The 12,413-nt window shown below is 40.4% G+C and overlaps 1 protein-coding gene across 6 annotated transcripts in view; it reads right to left on the reverse strand.

Annotated features, from left to right (window-relative positions):
• The window catches only part of eag (ether a go-go), a 48,412-nt gene that overhangs the window by 16,666 nt on the left and 19,333 nt on the right, over positions 1-12,413 (reverse strand). For 3 of the 6 annotated variants that reach the window (XM_032440618.2, XM_070209110.1, XM_070209111.1), the window contains exons 2-3: positions 10,128-10,254; positions 5,357-5,469 (exon numbers count right to left, since the gene is read on the reverse strand). In XM_032440618.2, coding sequence (XP_032296509.2) covers positions 5,357-5,469; positions 10,128-10,254 — 240 coding nt within the window. Of the gene's footprint in view, positions 1-3,292; positions 3,344-5,356; positions 5,470-10,127; positions 10,255-12,413 lie in introns of all 6 variants that reach the window. The other 3 variants (XM_032440617.2, XM_070209113.1, XM_070209114.1) reach the window with 2 other exon arrangements.

Below are 12,413 nucleotides of genomic sequence, written 5' to 3' on the forward strand. Positions count from 1 at the left end.
AAATAAACAGATGCTTGTGCAAAATGTTGACTAACTTTGAACAATTGTTGCAATTGTTGCAATTGTTACAATATTTGCTTAATGTTATTTATTGACAGTTATCAGAAAATTGCAAATTAATGTGAAATTTAAGCAATTATTTAGGGCAAGTGCTGCAATACACAGAACGATAATCGAATTGCAGTCGAATGCATTGAGGTCACAATGGACGCACAGAGACGGAAACGGCAAGGGCAAGGCAGACGACGTTAGTGAGAGAGGGGCAAGGGCAGGGGCAGGGGCAGGGGCAGGTGAAGGGGCACGAACGTGCTCAGTTTGGCATTGCAATTACGGATATTACGCGCACGAGGCTCAAAGAATTGTTAAAACGATGCCCGATTGCAAAGTGTGTGAGTTTAAATTAAACGCACACACACACGCGCGTTTTAGGTGTGCGTGTGTGTGTGTGTGTCCAATCAACAATAATTGCAATTCAATTTTCATTTGCAGCGCTGACCCACACGGCGTATGCGCAATTGTTCTGCTGTCATTGTGTTGATAGAGCTCATGCGAGTGCCGAGTGCCGACTGCAAGGGGAAAGCGCAGATTGAGAAGGGCGGAGAGGAGGGGGGGGGGGGGAGGGTTGGTGGCACGTGCCTGCTGTGCGGGCGGCATATTAATAGCATAATTATTGGCTAATTTTATGCACAGTTTGCTGTTAACATATCCGCTGTCACTTCCGTTTCCGTTTACCTTTTGGCTCCACATTAAATGCAAGCTTAAAGAGCGCACAGCAAATAAAATCTATCTCTATATCTATATAGATCTGTGTATCTATGTATATATGAATGTGTATAATTTTTTATTCGACAGCAATCGGGCAAACAAGACAACCATAAACTTATCCACGGCGCCCCAGAGACACCTGTCAGCCAATTCAATTTGTTCGCATATCGAATTGCCGCCACATGGCAGCGCGCCTCCTTTTGTGGCAACTTTTCAAAGTGCTACGTGCCACACACATATACCACGATTATGCCGGCAATAGGTTAGAGAGAGGCGGGTAATACAAAAATACTATATATATATATATAAAATGTAGTAAACGAGGGAGCAAACGAATAGCTAATGGCAATGAAAAACGAAGCCAGAAGGAAATGCCCAAAATCGAAATTTAAATACGCTTTTTATGGAATAATAGCTGCTCTTTCGATCGGTTGGCCTATTGTCTATATAGTATATAGTGTATATAGTATAGATGGCATAATAAATATAGTATAGCAATCCGATATGCTGCGGTTGAGGTAACTTGCGAAAGTCAAACAAGAGGTGTTAACCTTAACTCGAACTGAACCTTAACCCCAACTGTCTAGGCCTCTGGCAGCTATATGATCTAGTGCTTCGATCCGGCTCACTTCGACATCTATGCAACATCTGATGAGGATAGCTTTGTAGCTATAGTAAGCCATCAACTATATATGTATATGAATATACATCTAGTACATCTACTTCTAAGCGTCACACATTTTCTGACAAACGTGTAATACCCCTGCTGCAAGGGCAGAACAAAAACCAAAAAAAGAATAGCGACCAAATGTGTGACTCAGCTTTGATGGAGCACTTTTCTTTTCGATGGCCCGCTGTAATATTTTACAAATAGCTGCATTTACTTTTTATATGTTCTGCCCAACAATCATAATAATGTTTGATAATCGTCCGTAATTATATGCACGTTCTTGGCCGTTGTCACTCAATTCATTTAATGCATTCAATTAAATTTTCAATTTTCCACAAATTCTCTATCGCATACAATTTGCGGCGCACGGAAACTATTAAATATTAATTTTTAGACAAGCCTACAAATATGTTTGCCATCAAATATTAATTGGAATTACACGAAATTGTAATTAAAATTGATATATTCCGATTGTCATGGGCTTGCGTCGCACTTTAAATACCCTTGCCATAAAGCATTATATGAGCTGGGTATATTAGACAGTTTATGGATTGTTAAGTTTTTTTCTCAAATGTTTAAATGGTTACCAAAGTATTTAAAGTCTTTGCCTCTTTTCCACTTGAAAAACTCTTAAACAAATCCACGCTATAACGGGGCGTTGTTATTTAAATCCACGTGCAAGCGTGGAAAATTATTGGATTCAGTTTAAATGGCTGCCATATTAAATGTTTGTAAATATTTACAATGGCTTGGAAAGTTTTCTCTCTCTACATCTGGAACTCTAATAGAAATCCATGCTAATGTTGCGTTTTTTTTATTCCACGCGCAATCCACGAAAATTGGCGGAATTTTCAAAGATCTTAAACAAAGCTTATCTAAAACGCATTGCAAAGCTTGCATAAATAGGTTGTTAAACCATTTTTAATGTTCTTTAGGTACTTGGAAGATAAGTTAAAATTTTCACTGTAGTTATTTTATGTGATGAAGGGAAGCGTGTGCTTAGACTTGTTTTTGGGAAATTCCACCCGCAAGTGTGGAAACATCGTGAAAAACGTTTGTATGAAACTGTTTTGTTTCTCGATCCGATCGGCCTTTTACTCATTTTCAAAGATCTTTGTTTAAATTCATTTAAGAAGTGCTTTACACGTTTTGGACAATCCTACGTAAATGGAGGTCGAAAATTTGGTAGGGTTCAAACTTATTGTCAAAGCTCTTTATGAAAACTGATTTAAGACATGTTACACACTTATCGCAGAATCCAAGTTTCCTCGGAAAATGCGTATAAAAGATTATTTTGATTGAAATTTTTCTATTTGAGAATAATTTCCGATAGAGTTGTTATTCGATTCTTTCGAGCTGCCCACAAAAGTAGGCTACAAATTCAAAAAACATGGCCAAAGCCGTGTTTAGCTATTTAGTTATTTGGCTTGAATGCTTTCGCTACTCCTGTCTTTCCTTTAATTACTCCATTTATTTAATGCTGTGTAGCCTTTTTTATGAAGCGTGCCTCAATTCGATTAGCCGTAGCATATTAGTTAATCGATGTTTGAGACTCTTTTGATTTGGTCCCTTGCATAATGCATAACAATCGATTGGTGTGTTGATACATACGCACATACACACGCTCATAAGCACACACACGCACGCGTACAGCATATTGCAATTGATTTATGCATATTTTATGATGATGCCCTCCAGTTGCCAGTTCCTAACATTGCCAATAAATACAAACAGAAGGCGACTGTACTGCGAGATGCTGCCAGGCCATCTGCACAATCACTCTTCGATGCATATACATATATTTATATACATATATACATTCGATATACGATAACTAGATGAGTGCTTTGGTTGTACCTTGGGTTTGTGCCTTGCCAAACTGCGAGAGGGCGCAGCCACATTGTATATCTGTAAATTGATACCCGAAGGCGTTAATCCATTATAATTGCGAGTTCAAATTGGGAAACGAGCGAGCTTCAACTAGCAACTGTTTCACATACATCAGCTGACTTCTAGGTGTCTGGCGGGGTAAGCAGAGAGTGGTCTTAACGGGGAGAGGTGCGGGCGGGCGAGTTGGGGTTTTGGTGAGGTGGTCTGCTTGATTGATGGGCGCCACTCAAAAATTGTTGCGCCACCTTAACTTGTTTGGATTAAAGAGTTGGCATGGAGAAAAAAAAACAGCAGCTGCCAGAAAAACAGACGCAGCCAACAAATAAAAAGCGGGTAACGAATATAAAGTAGCGAGTGGCGAGTGGCAAGCGGCAAGTGGCGAGTTGATGGAGTTGTTGAAGTGTGAGTGGGATTCAAGTGGCATGAATTATATGAATATATAAACAAATATGTATGTATGTGTGTGTCTATATTTCTGTCTATGTGTATGTGTGTGTAAAGAAGCGAGTAACGAGTGGCGAGTGGCAAGCAGCGAGTGGCGAGTGGCAAGCGGCGAGTTGAGGGAGTTGTGGAATTGTCAGTGAGATTAGAGTGGCATGGAATATATGAATATATAAACAAATATCTATGTATGTGTGTGTTTATATTTCTGTCTATGTGTATGTGTGTGTAAAGAAGCGAGTAACGAGTGGCGAGTGGCGAGTGGCAAGCGGCGAGTTGAGCGACTTGTTGAAGTGTCAGTGAGATAGAAGTAAAATATATGAATATATCTACATATATGTGTTGCTGTGTGTGCGTGTGTCTAAATGTATGTGTGTGGACAGGGGCGAGTAGCGAGTAAAGAGTAACAAGAGTGAGTGGGATTAGGGTGGCATGAAATATATGAGTACATATAGATATATGTGTATATGTGTGTGTGTGTGTCCGTCTTTGTGTATGTGTGCGTGTGAAGGGGCGACCGCACACAAAGTGCAACAATTTATTATGGAGTAAGGGACGCAACATAAATCTAAATCGTCCTTCAACCCATCCCCCACAACGGCTTTGTTCTTTGAGTAGGGGAATTATGTATATATTTCAGGGCACGTGTCTACACCTTGATACCGCGGCTAATTAAACATAGTCAAGCTTACGTTTTGGCTTAATAAGCTAAAATACAGGTAATTATTTAATTAGCCATTTATAGCTGCAGCTACACAGAGGGGTAGGGAGAGAGAGAGAGAGAGAGAGATAAATGCGCAAACACTCAGAGAATATATCAATTATCTTGGTTTGAGTCTTAATTTTCGAATATCGACATTTATTAATACAAGAACTGGACTGCAAACCAAAACATAGAAGAATAAAAGAGGACTTAAAACTTGCAGAAATTCGCCTCAAGGCTTTGCAGCTGTGAGATGTGCGAAGGCTGAAGCTTCTTAATGTTCAGTTTCCTCAAAATATCTTGGAAAACAGAATATTTTGCCATACAAAAACTCACTTATCGACCGATTTCTTCAAGACTTCTATATAATATAGTAGTGCGATCTTGAGAAGATTTGGCTCATATACAGGCAGCCTAGTTTAACTAATAAAAGCCGAGCTTGGTCAAGATATCTTGTTAAAGAAAAATTATTCATATAGAATATAGATATATACATTCTGAGGTTGGAGATGTCTCCTTCTACGCATGACAAAATGTTAATACCCTGTAGAATCGAAATATATTTTCGCCGTTGGAATTGGTTTGAAAGTTTTTGCAAATGCATGAAACCAGGTCTTATTGTCATATCTCATGTTCAAAATTAAATGAAATTCCAAGCTCGCATCGGTTCGGTTTCGGTCTGCATTACTATGGGAAATTTGTAACTTAAATGGAGAACATTTCGCGATATAAATTGTATACTCTGATCTCTTTAGGAATATTGAGCAACAGAATCAGGAATGATTTGCAACAAGTACAATTGTGATTTCAATGCCAATGAGGTTTTTCTCTGAGTGTATGTTCTATTGGGGAATCGCTGTAATAGTTGGTTTTTAATATATACTCACTGTTCTTTTTGTAGAGCAATATTTCGAATTGATCCTGCTGCTGATTCTCGAGCGTATACTCCAGACGTCCAACCGTCTCCTTGTCTGTCAGCTCGCCGTACATGAAGCCGCATCTGTTGCAAGGAATTGGGGAATACACAAGAGCAGAATATCGCACATATACGAGGTATTATTCTTGATTAGTTTTAGACAGCTGGGAGCAGTACATAAAGCACGCACACAGATTTAATTATTATTCTGATTAATTATAATTAATGTGATTAATCTAATTAGAACATGCTGAGAACGTGAAATTAAGGTAGCACAAGTCGCAGACGCAGCAGCAGCAGAAACTGGCTCAGTTTTCTGAGTGCTCTTGACTTTCTTGCATAATTGTTCAAAATTCAAAATTTCTGCCCTAAAAGTTCTTCTACTTCTTAATTGGCTGAAAGTCTAGAGTATCAGCCATAGCTCTAAAGTGAATGCAGCCTGAAACGGGCTTCAGTTCTATAAATTTGTAGTTGTCTATACACACGGAGAGAGCTATTGTTTCTAGTCTATATTCAGGTCGTATATCAAATTTATAAGTATATATATATTTATAGGTAAAAGGAGAGTTTGTTTGGGTTGAATGTGTTTCTAGCTGTTATTTCTGGTTCGATACCCATTTGGTTTTTCTTTTCCCACTATATTTGCTTTTACTTCCAATGTGTTTTACATAGAACCGAAAAACGGATATACAAATTGGATTTGAGTATGTTTCCAAATTCCTATTCGCCACAATATTGTGTTGGGCACAAATATTTGGTTAGCTTGAAAATGAACTATAGCCAAAGTTGCCAAAAAAAAAAAAAAAAATAAAAACACTAGCAAATAAAAACTGGAAATAGAACATGTTTATACAAGGGAATACACGATATACTCTCTTTAATTGAGCTACAGCGAGCAACTATTTCATATTTCCCATCTATTTTTGCTTTGTTTAGATATCGTGGGGCACAATGCAGGGAGAGGGGGGTGCGGGTGGTGGTTGCTTTTACAATTCTGTTATTTGAATTGCCAGAAATCTAGCTTTATTGACTTGCAGCTTAAAGTTGAGAGTAGAATTTGTTGTTGTGCAAAAAAATATATGTAAGACTCTAGCTAAAGTGATTTTCCACTTTGAAATAGAATTCAATTCTCAGAAATCTTTTCGCCGTTTTTGATTGACAAAGAGTTGGCTCGAGATAATAAATACGAGATTTCCAGAAATCTCGCTCTTTTATCTAATAATTGAGTCAACGCAAGGCACAGCATATCCATTGCCAATGCGTTTGAAGGAGATATACATATATTCATGGGCGACACTCCTGTGCTGTCAGGTCAGGTAATATGCTAAATTTGCCTGCCTCTGGCCACGGTGGCGGCCATTTATTTTGGCCAAGTTGACACCGAATGGCCGTCGAGCACGAGCGATGATGGAAATTACCATATCGTATGGCACATCTTCTAAGCTGATGGCTTAGCCACTACGGGCTGGCGTTCCGCTGCTGCAGCTGATGCTATCACATGCGCTGGCAGAAATACTGAAAAATAACTTGAAAACGAAGTGGAAGAGGAACGTCAAATAGCAAGTGAAATGAAAAATAGAAAACCGTTGCCAAGGCAGCGCACGTGCTGAGCTACAAGCAAAAAAAAAAAAAAACACGAGTGATGAAAAAAAGTGTTGCATGCTTTTAGGGCGCGCGCAAAAATATGCAAAAATGGCCAAGCGCTCAGCGTGCGAGCGAGCAACTAAATGACATAGTGAAGGAGCAAGTGAGCGAGTGAGCGAGAGACACGGTCGATTGGTGTGGGCGGTCGGTAAGGAGGGGCCACAGGGGCAGAGTGCGCAAATTGCAATGACGTCAGCAGCCAGCAATGGGTGAAGGCGAATTCGAATGCGAGCGCAAAAGGAGACACAATAAAAACTGTTAATTTGTATTTGGCGCTGTCGCTGCCGCTGTCGCTGTCGCCGTCGCTGTCGCCGTCGCCGTTGCTGTTGTTGTTGTTTCTGTTGCTGCTGTCATTGCATTTAGACGAATGCTGTTTATGTGCATGCATCTGTGTGTGTGTGTGTGTGTGTGCGTGTGCTTATGTGTGCACTTGTATTTATTTATGCCATGACAAAGGTTCAACAAACTGCGACGGCGGCGGCGACGCTGGCGTCGGTTAAGTCGCCCAGCGACGTCACAAATAGAAACGCAAAGCGACTCATTTCCTCTTTGCCGGCCATTTTGTGCAATGAACTGTTTTGCTGCAGTGGATATCAATGTGTGTGTGTGTGTGTGTGTGTGTGTGCAAGGGAGACAGGCACAGAATTGGGTTAGAAGGCAGGCAACACAAAAGCCCAAACAGGTTAAAGGCAAGCATTGGCTAAGGTTCCACTTTATAAACTCTAAACTAACAGCAGATCAGACGGCAAGGGGGTGAGTGCGCTTGGGGCGGGGCAGGGGAAGGGGCTTGGAGTTAAAAGGCGCCACAAACTGGTAAATTGAAAGAAAGTGCGCGCAGTTAAGCAAACAGCAAAAAACAAACAAACAAACAAACAAACAAACAAACAAACAGAAAGAGATAGACAGAGACTGCAAGAGATAGAGAGAGCGAGAGAGAGAGAGAGAGAGAGAGGGCAACAAATAAAAGGATTTTCTTTTTTGGTCAACCTTTTGCTTGGATTCTCTTTTAGCGCGCGGTCACACACAGACACACACAAACACACTGCAACAAAGTGGGTCAAAGCGCAACAATAAATAACTGACACACACACACACACACACACACGGACATACTCTAGAGTAACAGAGATGAAGAGCGAGAGGGAGGAGAGGGACAAGATAGCGCAGTCAGCTAAACGCCTAGATTGGCATTACAAAAGTTTGGCTTGTCCGAGGAAAAAAAAGAAAACCAGGCAGAAACGGGGCGGGGGGAGGTGGTGGGTCGCTGGGGACATGGGGCAGGGATTGCTGGCCAGGCACTGCATACGCTTCCATTTTTTTATTTGTTTTTTTGGCTTGTTTTATTTTTTTTTTTTTTTTTTTTTGGCTAGGCCAACCGCTGTGGCAATTTTCGCTTACAAATTATAAAGAATTCGCTGGAGAATTTCACATTGTGCGCAACTTTACAGTTTTGCAGGCACTCTTGGGTCATGCAACAGTCGCCCGCCGACCGCCCTGTTTCTCACATTTTTCAAGCTAATTTGCCAGCTGATATGCAACAAAAAAAGATATAAAGTAAATGTATCGAAAAATCGCCTGCGGCACAATTTCGGCTTTGGGCCTAGCTACCTCTACAAACAATTTGTGTTCATTACACAAAAGTTAGCTCACAGCCAGTAAAAGTACATTAAAGCCAACCGCATTTTCTTTGCGTCCTCTTTATGCCCCGAACCCATTGAAAAGCGGGCTATAAAGGGCATAGCAGGCTTTTGTTAAATGTTTGTAACAGGCAGAAGGAGGCGTTTGTGACTTCGTAAAGTAAATATTTTCTTGCTCTCGGCATCAATAGACGAGACGAACTAGTCACGTCTGTCTGTCTCTGTTTGTGAATTATCGATTTTTCGGAGACTAGAGAAAATTTGAACGAAAATCTAAAGGAAATTATAAATTATCGATAGCTCGTTTCCATGAAATCGATAAACATATGGATATGGAAATTCTATTTTAGACCATATGCTTTATAGAAGCTCTTATGGAAATTTTCGACAAATTTACCCTCGCTATTCATAAAAACACAAATTTTTGCATTTCCCAAAAAGTGGGGCTAAGGTTGGAAGAGGTTTGTGTGTTTTAGAACTGAGCTAGGTGCAGGGTATCGTCAAGTCGGGCATTCTATATTGTCACTTTTTTTTTTTTATTTGTGCCGCATTCTCGCATGCAGCAACCAGTGAATATCGCCCGGCGGAAGAGCACAGTTAGCCGGAACTGCGGCGTTTTGGCCTTTAATGCCTACTTAATGCCCTGATAAATGGACTCGGGGGCTACAAACTGGCCGTGAACCAGCTGTCTGCTGACTTTTGACTGAAATCTTTACGCTTTCATGGTGCGCTGTCACTGTCAATCCGCTTGCTTGTCAGCCATAAAATGAGCACAAGTGTGTTTATAGTTGCAGCAGGAGGACATTTTTAGAGCCAGTGTTAAGTAAGTGCGCAAAGGGTCGAGCTTAAGTGTTCGAATAAATTAAAACAGTTTTTTTTTCCTGTAACAAATTACGAAAGAAAAACACAGTCGAAACTAGTAAGAGTACGAAATAAATCTAGGAAACTTTTTAGTTAGGGTAGAAAATAGGGCAGAAATAGTTGAATAGTGTTGGAAAAGGGTTTGAAAACACAAAAGATCAGCTAAAAAAAGATTCTAGATTGTAACCATTAAGCGAAAATGTTATAGATTAATCTAAATTTCATATGTTTAAATACTGCAAATGCAAAATGAATCTAAAGGAGTAAAAAGCTAGACATGCCATATAAAAACCAAGCAAAAAGAAAGCTATATAGCTATATATCTAAGGGGTTGCAATAGATGGTAAGAGCATAATTTCAGATGAGAAACAAACACTCTGATTTGCTGTGAATATGAGAAAGAGACAGATGAATAGATAGACAGAGAGAGAGAGAGAGAGAGAGAGAGCGCGCGCTGGGCAGCTGTTGAGCGCAAGAACTGCGTGGAATATAATACTTAGGCTAGGCAGATACATATATGGTTATATGTATATATAGAGATAAATAACATTTAGCGAGAGAGCGCAACAGAGCGAGTGAATATAAATCGGCAATACGTACACATACCTGCACGACTTCTGCATGACCTCGGCTCGGTTGTAGCCGCTAATCTTGCAGAAGGACTCATTGCAGTAGACGATCGGAAAATCGACGATTTGTGCGTTGGCCAATAGAAACGAGCTGTCCGCTGTAAGAGATCAAAAAAGAAAGAGAGAGAGAGAGAGAGAATGAGAACCAATTTGAGAATGATTCGGTTTCTTGATGAATATTAATTATATTTCTATCGAAAACTTACCTTTCAGTTTGAGAGTAATACTTGTAAGACAAGTTCGCAATAGAGCTATATCAGATACCTTGAGCTATAGTTGGGGCCTACGACTTGTCAGATTTATATTTTGATATATTTCCTTGATGTTTCCTTTCCTAGACAGGAATTGTTAAACTGTTTACCTTAATGAACGCATCTGTTCATACCAAGGGTTAGATTTCGATCTATATATATTTGTATATACGTAATCTATGTGTCTGCATCGACTAACACACATACAGACTGATTGATGGTAAATACATTGGCCAAGCCATTCTTATATGAAAGAAGAGATTTATTTGAAGACAACGCCACTTTCCAACACTACCCAGCACACTTAATTTCGATAATTATTGCTGATTATCGATAACTGTCGCTGGCATTGCTTTGCCTCTGTTCATATTGTGCCCACACTTAAGCGTGTCCGTCTGCCAGTCAGTCAGTCAGTCGGTCTGTCAGCTTGTCATTTAGTTGGTGAAGCAACGCGCATCTATCAAAATATTTGCGCGTAATTGGAACATTTCAAATGTTGTCATTCATAATAAAATGCCATTTGATAGTGCAGCCCGCCACACCCAATTCTCTGCTCGCCTTCCAGTGCTTCCTTCAGTCAGTCAACTAATGGCGGTTGCTATTGGCCCTGTTCTTGTTGTTGTTGCTGCTGTTGCTGTTGCTGTTGGCCAATTCGGGTGCAGGTAACGTGTTACAACGAACCGGGTACATGGTACATGTGTTTGTGAAAACCACGCGCTGGCATCGCATGGCTTCCAAAATGACATTGCCTGACTTCATGTTTGCCTTTTCCGAAGGGGACCTTCTGGTTACTGTTGTTATTGCAAGTAATTGCTGTGGCACACGCACACACTCACGCACACACTGTTTTATGGAACTAGTTACTAGTTCCAAAGCTACACAACGCTTTAATATAGCAACTAGTTGGAGCTAGGATTCACTTGCTTGCACGAACTGAACTCAATTCATCAAAAATGTCAGCTTATGTTTACTGAAACTTTTGCGTACTTCCAATAGCGCAACAGATAAAAAGTGATTCGGTTCTAACTCTTGTGGTTCATGAACAAAAATGTTCCACTTAAATACGTGAACAAACACTTATAAGGCCAATCATTTAAATTGCATTGAAGTTCAGTAAGTTACGAAATTAAAAATCAATTGATTTGCTATAGAAGTTAAAGTCCTTCATAAAGTTCAATAGAACTAGTTGGCAGTTCCGGAAACGTTGTAAATGGTTCAATTCTGAACGGGTTTTCTGCTAAAAGACATATTCAACAGAATTTGTTTTCCCTAACACTTGCATAAACAATCGCGAACTGCATTTAATGGTTCGGGTGCCCAAGCATAACCCTGAACGGAACTAAAGATCATGATTAAGGAACCTGTGTGGTGCCCTTTATAAAGCTAATATCGCGAGCTATGCAAATATATTTGCCCACTTCGTTAAAGCTTAATCTGCTCCATTGGCTGCCAATTTGCAGCAATACCATTTACTTAGATTATAAACTAGCTGGAGCTCGTATGCGTGTGTCTCGGGAACTGGTTCCTTGGAACCGGCGCGCCGAACGAAATGAGCTGCCAAATCGACAACAGTAAAATGCAATATCTTTCGACATGCGACAGTTGAAAATAAGTTGACGTTGAATATCTACTCTATTTTTACAAACACTATATTTTGAGAGGGCGTGGAAAGTGGGAAGGCGACGGAGAGAGGGGGCGGGGGGGAGTGTAGCGATTGCAGGTGGGCGCCAGCAGGTGCCGTGTGCGGTGAGATGCATGCAAAGCGGGCACAAAAGCAGCACAGTAACCCACATACAAATACATTCAACTATTTAGATGCACAATTCACGTGGCCGGCCAATGAATACGTGAGTGTGAGTGTGGGTGTGGGTGTGGGTGTGGGTGTGAGTGTGAGTGTGTGTAAAAAAATATGCACATGCAATCGCTGGCAGTCGGGAATTGGGCAAATGCATATTTATGCGATAGACACATGCACACTCACACACCCTCACCTACACACTCACACA

Source organism: Drosophila virilis, chromosome X (genome assembly GCF_030788295.1).
Source record: "Drosophila virilis strain 15010-1051.87 chromosome X, Dvir_AGI_RSII-ME, whole genome shotgun sequence".
NCBI lineage: Eukaryota > Metazoa > Arthropoda > Insecta > Diptera > Drosophilidae > Drosophila > Drosophila virilis.